General features: G+C 39.2%; 1 protein-coding gene across 1 annotated transcript in view; it reads right to left on the reverse strand.

Moving 5' to 3' along the window:
• Window positions 1-17356, reverse strand: part of nox1 (NADPH oxidase 1) — a 31562-nt gene extending 14206 nt beyond the window's left edge. The window contains exons 1-9 of the mRNA XM_057850319.1: window positions 17219-17356; window positions 17061-17156; window positions 16877-16987; window positions 10566-10650; window positions 5537-5682; window positions 3143-3336; window positions 2950-3073; window positions 354-446; window positions 43-284 (exon numbers count right to left, since the gene is read on the reverse strand). Of these exons, the coding sequence (XP_057706302.1) occupies window positions 43-284; window positions 354-446; window positions 2950-3073; window positions 3143-3336; window positions 5537-5682; window positions 10566-10650; window positions 16877-16987; window positions 17061-17156; window positions 17219-17344 (1217 nt within the window). The 5' untranslated portion in view covers window positions 17345-17356. The remainder of the gene's footprint in view (window positions 1-42; window positions 285-353; window positions 447-2949; window positions 3074-3142; window positions 3337-5536; window positions 5683-10565; window positions 10651-16876; window positions 16988-17060; window positions 17157-17218) is intronic.
• Window positions 17357-17568: the final 212 nt, after the last annotated feature.

The following is a 17568-nucleotide window of genomic DNA, read 5'->3' on the forward strand; positions in this document are numbered from 1 at the left end:
AAAATCGGATGAAAATTGAGCAATATTTCAAAATTCACTGACTTGGGTCCTTGCGCGCCTTCGGGCAGCTGCTGCATGATGCTGATGAGTTTTTCCGTCCAGTCTCCGGCCGAGCGGATGTGCACGCTGAAGAAGTCCTCCTCGGGGGCTGAGGTCATAGTGAACGGGTGCCACTCCAGCTGCGAGATGGCCGGGCAGTTGAGGAACACGTACTGGCCCACCTCCATTTTAAAGCCACTCTTGACTAGTTGCAACTCCAGCACCTTGGATGGATGCATGACAATCTAAGGAAGAAAAAAAAAAGGGGTGTAAAAGCTGGTTCCGAGGTAGACTTAAATATCGATGATGGTTACCTTTCGGTATCGGACCGCTTGCAAGTAGCGGACTAAACGCAGCAGCCGCTCGCATAGGTAAAGAAGCATGGGAGCGATCACCCACATCCATGTCTGGAAAAGGGATGGATTGCATTAGAAAGTTGTGGAACCCTGGCTCGGGCCAGTAAGGGGCTTGGTTTGTGGGCGTAAAGTTGGCATGGTTGGGCGAGGGGAGGGTCAAACAGAAAGGTAAGACGATGAGTGGAGCTGAAGGGTCTGCGAAAGTGTGAAGGGGCCTGTAAATAATTGTCCTCTAGCACCCTCCCACACCTTTTTCGGACAGTCCACTTCCTGTTCACATTTGCTAATGGACCAAAGTATAGGAAATGTAAATTGAAAACTTTTAATCATGCTAATCCCTGGTTGAAAGTGTTTTTTTTATTTTTTAAATTTAATTTTCAGCCAGTTTGAGAATTCTAATTTGTTTCTGCTGAAACACATGGTGTAACGTAGCTCCGCCTCTTTCCCGGAGCTCCTCCTCTTCTCTGACATATGCTGCACTGTCCCCTCCCTATGCTTCTCCTCACCCTCAAAACACTGTTGTATGTGCTAATGCGCCAGCTTAGCTAACACTTATCATAGACTTCAAAAGGTATTGACGGGACACGGGGTCGATTAATAGGGGGCCTGCATTGCTGGCGTGGCCGTCAAAGCTAACCGAGTGGAATCACAGACAAAGAGCTTTTTTTTTGTTGGAAATTCTTGCAAATAAATGCCTAAATCCCTGAATTCGTTATAGATATGGACGTAAAACGGTCTCAATTCTTGGTAAAACCCCCCCCCCCAAAAAAAGTGAAGTTAGCATTTATTATACCTAAATACGTATGTCAAAGTACGAGGCTAGTCTGTCAGTCAATGCGATGGCCGCCATATGTAAGCAGAGATTTTCCGGTGAAAATTCTTGTGAATAAATGCTTAAATCCCTGATTTCTTTGATGATATGGGCCTAAAAGTCTCAATTCTTGGTTAAAAGGCAAAAAACGTACAGTTAGCATTTATTTTACGTAAATATTGCGAACTATGAGGCTAGTCAGTAAGGAAATTAGCGGCCTCCTGGCGTAAACAGAGCTTTTCTGGCAAAAATTCTTGTGAATAAATGCTTAAATCCCTGAATTCTTTATAGATATGGACATAAAACAGTCCCGATTCTTGGTTGAAAGCAAAAACAAAACAACAACAACAACAACAAAAAAACGTGCAGTTAACATTTATTTTACGTAAATATGTTGAAGTAAGATGCTAGTCTGTCAGTCAATGTGGCGGCCACCATATGTAAACAGAGCTTTTCCGGTGAAAATGATTGTGAATAAATGGTTAAATCACTGAATTCTTTTTAGATATGAATGTAAAACAGTCTTGATTCTTGGTTAAAAGCAAAAACAAAAAACAAACAAAAAACATGCAGTTAGCATTTATTTTACGTAAATATTGCAAACTATGAGGCTTGTCAGTAAGGAAATTAGCGGCCGCTGTATGTAAACAAAGGGCTTTTTCCGTTGAAAGTTCTTGTGAATAAATGCTTAAATCCCTGAATTCTTGATAGATATGGACGTAAAACAGTCTCGATTCTTAGTTGGAAAGGAAAAAAATCGTGCAGCTAGCATTTCTTTTACGTAAATATGTCAAAGTATGATGTTAGTCAGTCAGTTAATGTGGGGGCCGCCATACGTAAACAAAGCTTTTCCAGTGAAAATTATTTTGAATAAATTCTTAAATCCCTGAATTCTTGATCAATATGGATGTAAAACAGTCTCGATTCTTTATTAAAAGCAAAAAAACATGCAGCTAGCATTTATTATACGTAAATATGTCGAAGTACGATGCTAGTCTGTCAGTCAGTGTGGCGGCTGCCATATGTAAACAGAGCTTTTTCCGTTCAAAATTCTTGCGAATAAATGCTTAAATCCCTGAATTCTTAATAGATATGGACGTAAAAAGTCTCGATTCTTGGTTAAAAGCAAAAAAACAAACAAACAAAAAAACGTGCAGTTAGCATTTATTTTACGTAAATATGTCGAAGTGCGGTGCTAGTCTGTCAGTCAAACGTGGCGGCCACCATATGCAAACAGAGCTTTTCCGGTGAAAATTCTTGTGAATAAATGCTTAAATCCCTGAATTCTTTATAGATATGGTCGTAAAACAGTCTCAATTCTCGGTTAAAAGCCAAAAACCGTACAGTTAGCAGTTATTTTACATAAATATTGCGAAGTATAATGCCAATGCTGTAGCGGCTAATTCCTCCCATTGATTTTTTTCACGTTTCAAAAAATGGTATGAATGGTACGAAAAATATAATAATTACCTTGAATCCTCGAACAAATCACTCCTCAGACAATCCTTCCTGTTTGTATGCGGTACAGCTTTCGTACTTTTTCCAACGTAAATCATTGGTCGCCATTGACGGCACCAGACGTCCAATCCATATGAAGTGGGAGGGTTGGCAGCGAATGAACGTTCGTTCATTCGCTGCCACCCTCCCAGTTCAAATGGATTGGACATCTACAAGTGATAAACTAATTTAAAGAGTTTTAATTTCGTTTTAAAGAGCGACGTGATTGGACATGTATCGACCAACCTGTGGAAAGCCACCCGCAAACTGCGGAACGGGACACTCTGGAATCCTCCCCCACTCGGCGCTGCGGTCCTTGCAGATGGTGAAGTTGTGCGGCGGTTCATCGCTCTGACTCCTGACGATGCGCCTAAAGGGGACACGTCAAGAGAGTTGACGGCGAGCTCGGGTGAGAGCGCGGCGGGCGTCGTCCTCTTACCCAGCGCCGTGAATGACTAGGCCGGCGAAGAAGATGATGAAGAGGTGGTGAGTGTACCAGAAGACCTCAAAGTAGCTGCGGCGGATGACCTCCATGGAGGATGTGATGATCAGGATGAGGGCCAGTGTGATGATGACCCCCGTAATGCCCGCGATGGTAGTGAACACCAAGTAAGTGGGAATTTGCTGGGGGTCCTGACACAACCCAAACGGCAAGTAAGTGATTTGCAGTGGCGAATCAAGCTGTGTTATGACGGCATGTACTTGCATTACAAGTAAACATACTACAAGTCGTCATACAAGTACTGTACACATACTTTACTACAAGTACACTCAAGTACGGGTATTTGTTTTACAAGTACACATAAGTACAGGTACTTGCTGTACAATACACGCAAGTAAACGTGTTTGAAGTATTAGTACATGCAAGTGCACATACTTTCAGTAAAACCAAACGCAAGTACAGGTACTTCTAGTACAAGTACACATAAGTACAGTACTTGTGGTACAAATACACAAGTACAGTACTTGTAGTACAAATACACAAGTAAACATGTTTGCAGTATTAGTACCTGCAAATGCACATACCTTTAGTAAAACCACACGCAAGTACAGGTACTCGTTGTATAAGTACACACAAGTACTCATCGTATAAGTACTCGTCGAACAAGAACACTCAAGTACAGGTACTTGTCGCACAAGAACACCCAAGTACAGGTACTTGTCGCACAAGTACACCCAAGTACAGGTAGTTGTCGCACGAGTACACACAAGTACAGGTACTCGTTATACAAGTACACAAGTATTCATCATACAAGTACACAAGTACTTGTCACACGAGTACACACAAGCACAGGTACTCGTCGCACGAGTACGAACGAGCACAGGTACTCGTCGCACGAGCACAAGTACTCGTCGCACGAGTACGCACGAGCACAGGTACTCATTGCACGAGTACGCACGAGCACAGGTACTCGTCACACAAGTATTCATCGTACAAGTACACAAGTACTTGTCACACGAGTACACACAAGCACAGGTACTCGTCACACGAGCACAGTTATTCATCACACGAGTACGAACGAGCACAGGTACTCGTCGCACGAGTACGAACGAGCACAGGTACTCGTCGCACAAATACGCCCGAGCACAGGTACTCGTCGCACGAGTACGCCCGAGCACAGGTACTCGTCGCACGAGTACGCCCGAGTACACACGAGTACAGGTACTCGTTGCACGAGTACGCGAGTACGAGTACGCCCGAGCATAGGTACTCGTCGCACGAGTACGCCCGAGCACAGGTACTCGTCGCACGAGTAGGCCCGAGCACAGGTACTCGTCGCACGAGTAGGCCCGAGTACACACGAGTACAGGTACTCGTCGCACGAGTACGCCCGAGCACAGGTACTCGTCGCACGAGTACGCCCGAGCACAGGTACTCGTCGCACGAGTAGGCCCAGCACAGGTACTCGTCGCACGAGTACGCCCGAGCACAGGTACTCGTCGCACGAGTACGCCCGAGCACAGGTACTCGTCGCACGAGTATGCCCGAGCACAGGTACTCGTCGCACGAGTACGTCCGAGTACACACGAGTACAGGTACTCGTCGCACGAGTACGCCCGAGTACACACGAGTACAGGTACTCGTCGCACGAGTACGCCAGAGTACACACGAGTACAGGTACTCGTCACACGAGTACACATGAGTGCAGGTACTTATAGAACAAGTTCACACAAGTATTAGTACATGCAAGCACATACGTGTAGTAAAGCCACACGCAAGTACAGGTACTTGTCGCACAAGTACACAAGTACAGCCATTTGTAGCGAAAGTAAACTTATTTGCTGTATTAGTACACGCAAGTGCACATACTTGTAGTACAAGTACTCTTAGGTACTTGTAGTACAAGTACTCATAGGTAATTGTAGTACAAGTACTCATATTACATACTTTTAATAAATACATTTAAATTAGTACACAGAAGTACACGTACTTGTGTTTCCAATACACGCAATTTAAATACAATTACGTACACATTCTTTTATTGTAAATAAATTGCACAACATTTATGCATATCCTTGTCATATTTCCGCATTAGTTTACGAATCCTACAAAGCTCTGGCAACATGAAACGACAAAAGACTAAAACAAAAAAAAAAACATTGGCTGATTGGTGGTGGGCAGGACATCCGTCGTCAGCACATAATCCAAACAATAACAACTAAAACGGGCTGTGTATCAACTTTTAAAATGAGGAAATCTCTGCTTAACCACTGAGAACCAAGTTAGTAGTATTTAACGAATAACTGAAGTCCCAGTCCAAATGTGATCAGACGTCTAGCTCTGTCAATGGCAGCCCATGAGAAATAAAGGATGAATGAGAAAGTGACTGACCAGTGTTGTTATTCGAATGGGATTGAGGTAGGTGGTGTTGTCCGTGTCCTCCAGGTTTGACAACGCCGTGCTGAGTGCGTCGTAAACGCCTTGTCTGCTGTTGTTGTACCACTCCACGTTCAGGAGATGAGCAATAACGTGAACGGCTGTACCAACACCACAAAGACATTTGTGTGAAAACTAACACTCAAAACTAGGGCTGTGATAATATATCAAATTAACTCACTGCCTGGCATATGGCTGCCAGGGACGGCCATAGATGTCCAATCCGTTTGAAGTGGGAGGGTGGCAGCGAATGAGTTCATTCGTTGCCATTCTTCCCATTTCAAACACTACAACATTTTACCGGCAAAGTCTTCATTTTGAATTCATATATAGGAAAGTCTATGAAATGCAATGACACTTTTTGGCCAATAGGTTAACACATTTTAAAGACAACATTTTACCAGCAAAGTCTTAATTTTGAATTCATATATAGGAAAGTCTATTACATGCAATGACACTTTTTGGCCACCAGGTTTACAAATTATATAGACGTTTTACCGGCATAGTCTTGATTTTAAATTCCTATATAGGAAAGTCTACTACATGTAATGACACTTTTTGGCCACCAGGTTTACAAATTTTATACACAACATTTTACCGGCAAAGTTTTCATTTTAAATTCATATATAGGAAAGTCTATTACATGCAATGACAATTTTTGGCTAACAGGTTAACAAATTTTATAGACATTTTACCGGCAAAGTCTTAATTTTAAATTCAAATATAGGAAAGTCTATTACATGCAATGACACTTTTTAGCCACCAGGTATACACATTTTATAGACAACATTTTACCGGCAAAGTCTTAATTTTGAATTCATATATAGGAAAGTCTATTACATGCAATGACACTTTTTGGCCATCAGGTTTACAAATTATATAGACGTTTTACCGGCATAGTCTTGATTTTAAATTCCTATATAGGAAAGTCTACTACATGTAATGACACTTTTTGGCCACCAGATTTACGTATTTTAAAGACAACATTTTACTGGCAAAGTCTTCATTTTAAATTCAAATATAGGAACGTGTATTACATGCAATGACAATTTTTGGCCAACAGGTTTACAAATTTTATAGACATTTTACCGGCAAAGTCTTAATTTTAAATTCAAATATAGGAAAGTCTATTACATGCAATGACACTTTTTAGCCACCAGGTATACACATTTTATAGACAACATTTTACCGGCAAAGTCTTAATTTTGAATTCATATATAGGAAAGTCTATTACATGCAATGACACTTTTTGGCCACCAGGTTTACAAATTATATAGACGTTTTACCGGCATAGTCTTGATTTTAAATTCCTATATAGAAAAGTCTTCTACATGTAATGACAGTTTTTGGCCACCAGGTTTACAAATTTTATACACAACATTTTACCGGCAAAGTTTTCATTTTAAATTCATATATAGGAAAGTCTATTACATGAATGACAATTTTTGGCCAACAGGTTAACAAATTTTAAAGACAACATTTTACCCGCAAAGTCTTAATTTTAAATTCAAATATAGGAAAGTCTATTACATGCAATGAGACTTTTTGGCCACCAGATTTACGTATTTTAAAGACAACATTTTACTGGCAAAGTCTTCATTTTAAATTCAAATATAGGAACGTCTATTACATGCAATGACAATTTTTGGCCAACAGGTTTACAAATTTTATAGACATTTTACCGGCAAAGTCTTAATTTTAAATTCAAATATAGGAAAGTCTATTACATGCAATGACACTTTTTAGCCACCAGGTATACACATTTTATAGACAACATTTTACTGGCAAAGTCTTAATTTTTGAATTCATATATAGGAAAGTCTATTACATGCAATGATACTTTTTGGCCAACAGGTTTACAAATTTTATAGACAACATTTTACTGGCAAAGTCTTAATTTTAAATTCATATATAGGAAAGTCTATTACATGCAATGACACTTTTTGGCCACCAGGTTTACAAATTATATAGACGTTTTACCGGCATAGTCTTGATTTTAAATTCCTATATAGAAAAGTCTACTACATGTAATGACAGTTTTTGGCCACCAGGTTTACAAATTTTATACACAACATTTTACCGGCAAAGTTTTCATTTTAAATTCATATATAGGAAAGTCTATTACATGCAATGACAATTTTTGGCCAACAGGTTAACAAATTTTAAAGACAACATTTTACCCGCAAAGTCTTAATTTTAAATTCAAATATAGGAAAGTCTATTACATGCAATGAGACTTTTTGGCCACCAGATTTACGTATTTTAAAGACAACATTTTACTGGCAAAGTCTTCATTTTAAATTCAAATATAGGAACGTCTATTACATGCAATGACAATTTTTGGCCAACAGGTTTACAAATTTTATAGACATTTTACCGGCAAAGTCTTAATTTTAAATTCAAATATAGGAAAGTCTATTACATGCAATGACACTTTTTAGCCACCAGGTATACACATTTTATAGACAACATTTTACTGGCAAAGTCTTAATTTTTGAATTCATATATAGGAAAGTCTATTACATGCAATGATACTTTTTGGCCAACAGGTTTACAAATTTTATAGACAACATTTTACTGGCAAAGTCTTAATTTTAAATTCATATATAGGAAAGTCTATTACATGCAATGACACTTTTTGGCCACCAGGTTTACAAATTATATAGACGTTTTACCGGCATAGTCTTGATTTTAAATTCCTATATAGAAAAGTCTACTACATGTAATGACAGTTTTTGGCCACCAGGTTTACAAATTTTATACACAACACTTTACCGGCAAAGTTTTCATTTTAAATTCATATATAGGAAAGTCTATTACATGCAATGACAATTTTTGGCCAACAGGTTAACAAATTTTAAAGACAACATTTTACCCGCAAAGTCTTAATTTTAAATTCAAATATAGGAAAGTCTATTACATGCAATGAGACTTTTTGGCCACCAGATTTACGTATTTTAAAGACAACATTTTACTGGCAAAGTCTTCATTTTAAATTCAAATATAGGAACGTCTATTACATGCAATGACAATTTTTGGCCAACAGGTTTACAAATTTTATAGACATTTTACCGGCAAAGTCTTAATTTTAAATTCAAATATAGGAAAGTCTATTACATGCAATGACACTTTTTAGCCACCAGGTCTACACATTTTATAGACAACATTTTACCGGCAAAGTCTTAATTTTGAATTCATATATAGGAAAGTCTATTACATGCAATGACACTTTTTGGCCAACAGGTTTACAAATTTTATAGACAACATTTTACCAGCAAAGTCTTAATTTTGAATTCATATATAGGAAAGTCTATTACATGCAATGACACTTTTTGGCCACCAGGTTTACAAATTATATAGACGTTTTACCGGCATAGTCTTGATTTTAAATTCCTATATAGAAAAATCTTCTACATGTAATGACAGTTTTTGGCCACCAGGTTTACAAATTTTATACACAACATTTTACCGGCAAAGTTTTCATTTTAAATTCATATATAGGAAAGTCTATTACATGAATGACAATTTTTGGCCAACAGGTTAACAAATTTTAAAGACAACATTTTACCCGCAAAGTCTTAATTTTAAATTCAAATATAGGAAAGTCTATTACATGCAATGAGACTTTTTGGCCACCAGATTTACGTATTTTAAAGACAACATTTTACTGGCAAAGTCTTCATTTTAAATTCAAATATAGGAACGTCTATTACATGCAATGACAATTTTTGGCCAACAGGTTTACAAATTTTATAGACATTTTACCGGCAAAGTCTTAATTTTAAATTCAAATATAGGAAAGTCTATTACATGCAATGACACTTTTTAGCCACCAGGTCTACACATTTTATAGACAACATTTTACCGGCAAAGTCTTAATTTTGAATTCATATATAGGAAAGTCTATTACATGCAATGACACTTTTTGGCCAACAGGTTTACAAATTTTATAGACAACATTTTACCAGCAAAGTCTTAATTTTGAATTCATATATAGGAAAGTCTATTACATGCAATGACACTTTTTGGCCACCAGGTTTACAAATTATATAGACGTTTTACCGGCATAGTCTTGATTTTAAATTCCTATATAGAAAAATCTTCTACATGTAATGACAGTTTTTGGCCACCAGGTTTACAAATTTTATACACAACATTTTACCGGCAAAGTTTTCATTTTAAATTCATATATAGGAAAGTCTATTACATGAATGACAATTTTTGGCCAACAGGTTAACAAATTTTAAAGACAACATTTTACCCGCAAAGTCTTAATTTTAAATTCAAATATAGGAAAGTCTATTACATGCAATGAGACTTTTTGGCCACCAGATTTACGTATTTTAAAGACAACATTTTACTGGCAAAGTCTTCATTTTAAATTCAAATATAGGAACGTCTATTACATGCAATGACAATTTTTGGCCAACAGGTTTACAAATTTTATAGACATTTTACCGGCAAAGTCTTAATTTTAAATTCAAATATAGGAAAGTCTATTACATGCAATGACACTTTTTAGCCACCAGGTTTACAAATTTTATAGACAACATTTTACTGGCAAAGTCTTAATTTTAAATTCATATATAGGAAAGTCTATTACATGCAATGACACTTTTTGGCCACCAGGTTTACAAATTTCATAGACAATATTCTACCGGCAAAGTCTTAATTTTAAAGGCATAGATCGGAAAGTCCATTCCAGGTCTATTCACAACAGAAGGACGAAAAGAGCTTGTTCTGATACATCTGATATGAACTATTATGCACACAGCTTGTTTTACAATCTCACGGCATCGAAGTAATTCATGAGAACACTTCCCTGATCATGCAAAACAGATAAGATGACAAACCTGATGACTTTAGTCACACTGCGGAATGCAATACAAATACACTGACGGTATCACAGCTCAGTTCCCATAACCGTAAGTGGGTTAACAAGAAGCTCATCTTATCACTAGTTGTTGTTTTTTGACAAGCTCACCTGTCATCAGGGCGATCATGTACGCCACCAGCTTGTGGAATTCCAGATTTTTGTCCAGCTGCTTCCTCAAACTGCGACTGCAGCACTGACAAAGACAAATGGACAACAGACACATAAGCATACAATTTCCATTGTTTCACTGAATCCTCACCATCACATTGCCTTCAATTGGACGTCTAGCGCAGGCTAATGAGTTTAAATCTGTGGGATCAAACGTGCGGCCCGCGGGCCGGAATCGGAACCATAATGTGGTTTTCCCTTTTGCATTGGTTGGTGCTGGCTGACTTGTGGTGTTCTGGTTGTGCTTGTTCTGTTATTGCCCTTGTTTGTCTTATTGCTTTCTCCTTCTCACACTCCTTGTGTTCTGTTTTTCTTACTCTTACTCTTACTTTGTACTAAAGCTCCTCCCTGTCTCCCCGATGTATGATTTATTGCATGATTTGCATGGAATTTCATATACAGTATGGAGTTGCATTTGTTTTCAGGCTAGAAGTTCTGGATGGAAAAGAAAAATTCAACCAATCTATAAGTGTAGACATTATGAACTCAATACAGCTGATATGAGGGGATTTCGGCGTCACTGCCTGTTGATATTGGGGCATTTTGTGTTCACTTCCTGTAGAGTTTGGGTCACTTCCTGTTGATTTTGGAGCATTTTGTGTTCACTTCCTTTTCATATTGGTTTGCTCCTTTATTGATATGGGGGAAATTTAACGGTCACTTGTGTTCATATTGGGTCCCTTCCTGTTGATTTTGAGGAATTCCAGGGTCACTTCCTGTAGATTTTAGGTCACTTCCTGTTGATCTGGTGGTATTTCATGGTCATTTCTGTTCATGTTGGGTCACTTCCTGTTGATTCTGGGGCATTTTGGGTTCACCTGCTCTACATATTGGATCACGTCCTGTTGTTTCCGTGGCATTTGGGATTCACTTCCTGTAGAGCTTGGGTCTTTCCTGTTGGCTTTGAGGCATTCCAGGGTCACTTTCTGTTGATTGTGGGGCGTTTTGGGTTCACTTCCTGTAGATTTTGGGTCACTTCCTGTTGATTTGGGGGTCTTTTAAGGACATATCCGTTCTTATTGGGTCACTTCCTGTTGATATTGGGGCATTTTTTGTTTCACTAGATATTGGGTCATTTCCTGTTGGCTTTTAGGCATTCCAAGGTCAATTCCTGTTGATTTGGTGGTATTTTAAGGTCACTTCCGCTCATATTGGGTTACTTCCTGTTGATTTGGTGGTATTTTAAGGTCACTCCCATTCATATTGGGTTACTTCCTGTTGATTTGGGGGGTATTTCAGGGTCACTTCAGTTCATATTGGGTCACTTTCTGTTGATTTTGGGTTAATTCCTCTACATATTAATCTATTATATCCTCTACATATTAAATCTATTGATTTTGGTGGTATTTTGGGTTCACTTCCTGTTGATATTGGTTACTTCATATTTAAATGGGGGATGGGGGGTTGGAATTAAGGGTATTTTGGGTTCACTTCCTCCACATATTGGGTCACTTCCTATTTTTTTTTTTTTTTTAAGATATTCCAGGGTCACATCCTCTTGATTTGGGGGTATTTCAGGGTCCCTTCTGTTCTTATTGCGTCACTTCCTGTTGATTTGGTGGTATTTCAGGGTCACTTCTGTTCATATCGGGTCACTTCCTTTTGAATATGGGGCATTTCAGGTTCACTTCCTGGACATATTGGGTCACCTACCATTGATTTTGAGGCATTCCATGGTCACTTTCTGTAGATATTGGGTCACTTCCTGTTTATTTGGTGGTATTTAAGGGTCACTTATGTAGATAATGGGTCACTTTCTCTTGATTTGGGGGTGTTTCCAATTCCTGTTGGCTTTTAGGCATTCCTAGGTCAATTCCTGTTGATTCGGGGGGTATTTCAGGGTCACTTCAGTTCATATTGGGCCGTTTCCTGTTGATTTGGAGGTATTTCAGGGTCACTTCTATTCTTATTGGGTCACTTCCTGTTGATTTTGGGGCATTTTGGGTTCACCTCCTCTACATATTGGGTCATTTCCTGTTGATTTTGGGGCATTTTGGGTTCACCTCCTCTACATATTGGGTCATTTCCTATTGATTTTGGTTGTATTTTGGGTTCACTTCCTGTTGATATTGGTTACTTCATATTGAAATGGGGGGTGAGGGGTTGGAGTTAAGGTTATTTTGGGTTCACTTCCTTCACATATTGGGTCACTTCCTCTTGATTTGGGGGTATTTCAGGGTCCGTTCTGTTCTTATTTATTCGTTCTTATTTTTGTTCTTGTTCTGTTCAACACTTCCTGTTGATTTTGGCACATTTTGGGTCTACTTACTCTCCATATTGGGTCGCTTACTGTTGATTTGGGGGTATTTCAGGGTCACTTCTATTCTTATTGGGTCACTTCCTGTTGATTTTGGGGCATTTTGGGTTCACCTCCTCTACATATTGGGTCATTTCCTGTTGGCTTTGAGGCATTCCAGGTTCACTTTTTGTAGATATTGGGTCACTTCCTGTTTATTTGGTGGTATTTCAGGGTCACTTCTGTAGATATTGGGTCACTTCCTCTTGATTTGGGGTTATTTTAGGGTCACTTCAGTTCATATTGGGTCACTTTCTGTTGATTTTGGGGCATTTGGGTTAATGCTCTACATATTGGGTCACTTCCTATTGATTTTGGTGGTATTTTTGGTGGTACTTCCTGTTGATATTGGTTTCTTCATATTGAAATGGGGGGTTCAGGGGTTGGAGTTAAGGGTATTTTGGGTTCACTTCCTCCACATATTGGGTCACTTCCTCTTGATTTGGGGGTATTTCAGTGTCTCTTCTGTTCTTATTGCGTCACTTCCTGTTGATTTTGGGGCATTTTGGGTTCACCTCCTCTACATATTGGTCATTTCCTGTTGGTTTTGAGGCATTCCAGGCTCACTTCCTGTAGATTTATGGTCACCTCCTGTTGATTTGTTTGTATTTCGGGGTCATTTCTGTTCATATTCGATCACTTCCTGTTGAATTGGTGGTATCTCAGGGTCACTTCTGTTTTTATTGGGTCACTTCCTCTTAATTTTGGGGGGATTTTGGGTTCACTCCCTCTACATATTGGGTCACTTTCTGTTGGCATTGAGGCATCCCAGGGTCACTTCCTGTAGACATTGGGTGACTTCCTGTTGATTTGGGGATATTTCAGGGTCTCTGCTTTTTTATATTGGGTCACTTCCTGTTGATTTGGGGGTATTTTATGGTCACTTCCGTTCATATTGGGTCACTTTATGTCGATTTGGTGGTATTTCAGGGTCACTTCCTGGACATATTGGGTCACTTCCCGTTGATTTTGAGGCATTTTAGGGTCACTACCTGTATATATTTGGCCACTTCCTGTTTATTTGGTGGTATTTCAAGGTCACTTCTGTTCTTATTGGGTCACTTCCTATGATTTTGGGGCATTTAGATGTCACTGCCTGTTGATTTTGCGGCATTTTGAGTTCACTTCCTCTACATATTGGGCCACTTCCTGTCAGTTTTGAGGCATTCCAGACTCACTTCCTGTTAATTTGGTGGTGTTTTAGGGTAATTTCCGTTCATATTGGGTCACTTCCTTTTGAATATGGGGCATTTCAGGTTCACTTCCTGGACATATTGGGTTACTTCCCGTTGATTTTGAGGCATTTCAGGGTCACTTTCTGTTTATTTGGTGGTATTTCAGGGTCACTTCTGTAGATATTGGGTCACTTCCTCTTGATTTAGGGGTTTTTCAGGGTCACTTCTGTTCTTATTGGGTCACTTCCTATGATTTTGGGGCATTTAGATGTCACTTCCTGTTGATTTAGTGGCATTTTGAGTTCACCGCCTCTACATATTGGGCCACTTCCTGTCGGTTTTGAGGCATTCCAGGGTCACTTCCTGTTAATTTGGTGGTATTTTAGGGTCATTTCTGTTCATATGGGGTCACTTCCTTTTGAATATGAGGCATTTCAGGTTCACTTCCTGGACATATTGGGTCACTTCCTGTTGATTTTGAGGCATTTCAGGGTCACTTCCTGTTTATTTGGTGGTATTTCAGGGTCACCTCTGTAGATATTGGGTCACTTCCTCTTGATTTGGGGGTATTTCAAGGTCACTTCTGTTCTTATTGGGTGACTTCCTATGATTTTGGGGCATTTAGATGTCACTTCCTGTTGATTTAGTGGCATTTTGAGTTCACCTCCTCTACATGTTGGGCCACTTCCTGTCGGTTTTGAGGCATTCCAGGGTCACTTCCTGTTAATTTGGTGGTATTTTAGGGTAATTTCTGTTGATATTGGGTCACTTCCTTTTGAATATGGGGCATTTCAGGTTCACTTCCTAGACATATTGGGTCACTTCCCGTTGATTTTGAGGCATTTCACGGTCACTTCCTGTATATATTTGGTCACTTCCTGTTTATTTGGTGGTATTTCAGGGTCACTTCTGTAGATATTGTGTCACTTCCTCTTGATTTGGGGATATTTCAAGGTAACTTCTGTTCTTATTGGGTGACTTCATATGATTTTGGGGCATTTAGATGTCACTTCCTGTTGATTTAGTGGCATTTTGAGTTCACCTTCTCTACATTTTGGGCCACTTCCTGTCGGTTTTGAGGCATTCCAGGGTCACTTCCTGTTAATTTGGTGGTATTTTAGGGTAATTTCTGTTCATATTGGGTCACTTCCTTTTGAATATGGGGCATTTCAGGTTCACTTCCTAGACATATTGGGTCACTTCCCGTTGATTTTGAGGCATTTCACGGTCACTTCCTGTATATATTTGGTCACTTCCTGTTTATTTGGTGGTATTTCAGGGTCACTTCTGTAGATATTGTGTCACTTCCTCTTGATTTGGGGATATTTCAAGGTAACTTCTGTTCTTATTGGGTGACTTCATATGATTTTGGGGCATTTAGATGTCACTTCCTGTTGATTTAGTGGCATTTTGAGTTCACCTTCTCTACATTTTGGGCCACTTCCTGTCGGTTTTGAGGCATTCCAGGGTCACTTCCTGTTAATTTGGTGGTATTTTAGGGTAATTTCTGTTCATATTGGGTCACTTCCTTTTGAATATGGGGCATTTCAGGTTCACTTCCTAGACATATTGGGTCACTTCCCGTTGATTTTGAGGCATTTCACGGTCACTTCCTGTATATATTTGGTCACTTCCTGTTTATTTGGTGGTATTTCAGGGTCACTTCTGTAGATATTGTGTCACTTCCTCTTGATTTGGGGATATTTCAAGGTAACTTCTGTTCTTATTGGGTGACTTCATATGATTTTGGGGCATTTAGATGTCACTTCCTGTTGATTTAGTGGCATTTTGAGTTCACCTTCTCTACATTTTGGGCCACTTCCTGTCGGTTTTGAGGCATTCCAGGGTCACTTCCTGTTAATTTGGTGGTATTTTAGGGTAATTTCTGTTCATATTGGGTCACTTCCTTTTGAATATGGGGCATTTCAGGTTCACTTCCTGGACATATTGGGTCACTTCCCGTTGATTTTGAGGCATTACAGGGTCACTTCCTGTTTATTTGGTGGTATTTTAGGGTCACTTCCTGTATATATTTGGCCACTTCCTGTTTATTTGGTGGTATTTCAAGGACACTTCTGTTCTTATTGGGTGACTTCCTATGATTTTGGGGACATTTAGATGTCACTTCCTGTTGATTTAGTGGCATTTTGAGTTCACTTCCTCTACGTATTGGGCCACTTCCTGTTGGTTTTGAGGCATTCCTGGGTCACTTCCTGTTAATTTGGTGGTATTTTAGGGTAATTTCTGTTCATATTGGGTCACTTCCTGTTGATTTTGGGGCATTTACAAGTCACTTCCTGTTATTATCGGGTCAGTTAGGTTGGAAATCAATAGGAGTGAATGTGCCATGGAAATGAATGGCGAATATCTCCATTGGAAATGAATAGGAAATTTGGGCCATTCAAAATGAATGGTGAATATGGCCATTGGAAATGAATGGGAAATTTGGGCCATTTGAAATGAATGGTTTTAGCCGGACTGCACGTTTTAAGCAAAAACTGAACAGAACTTTTGCCCTCCTTAGTGATCTGATTTTTTAATGGATAAATGATGTGGTTTGGACAAAAATTTTAGGACTAGTAGCTTTGGAAAAAAAAAAAAAAACCCAAAAAACTAGCGTTTCGAGGCAAACGGTCTCATTTTTTGTAGTCTCAAACAAAATCGCATGAGAATTCCAATTGTTTTAGTGTATGAACGGTGTCGGCGGATCTTTAAACCTACCATCAAAAAAACAGAAATACAATTTAAGATAAAAAAATATTGATATTTGAACATCTTACCACAAGCGATCCACGTATAAGAGACAACAAGTTGCGACACACGGGGAGTAGGATGAGCATGCAGTTGAAGTTCAACACGGCGGCAGGGGCCCTGGCCCACGCGAGAGCAGACTGGAACCCCCGCAAAAAATTAAAAATAAGTCTCCATATCACTTTTGGATGACGTTTCTATTTAAAAACTCACCCCTAAAAGATGCCGCGTGTAGAAAAACTGATCTCCCAAGTCGTAGAAGAGATAAAACCAGACAAATAGAAAGATATTGATGCCCATCCACACCACCTGCAAACAAAAAATTACATCAGAATACAGTTACCAATGAGTATAAATGTGAAGCAGCTCACCAGTGTGACACAAGTAACCCCATTGTTAATAATCCAGTTGGCCATGTTGAACACCTGCAGTGGAATCTCAGCAGGCGCGACACCTTTGCACTTTAAAGGCCTGCGCACTCCTCCCATGCGTGTCATCTGACACACAAGGAAGTAAACACCCACTGGCACGGTGAAACGGTTAAGTGGAATTGAGGAAACTATTCCCTTACGGAGCTGAAGGGCCACATTCCGACCTGTCAGGAAGTCAGATGGGGAGAAATGAGGAAGTTTTAAATAGCTCCTGAAACGTCACTTGTTTATTAAATACTGTAAAAACTATAAGTATTTTTTTGTTTTAAAAAGGTTCTATATGAATTTAA

Source organism: Corythoichthys intestinalis, chromosome 11, assembly GCF_030265065.1.
Source record: "Corythoichthys intestinalis isolate RoL2023-P3 chromosome 11, ASM3026506v1, whole genome shotgun sequence".
NCBI classification, from domain to species: Eukaryota; Metazoa; Chordata; class Actinopteri; order Syngnathiformes; family Syngnathidae; genus Corythoichthys; species Corythoichthys intestinalis.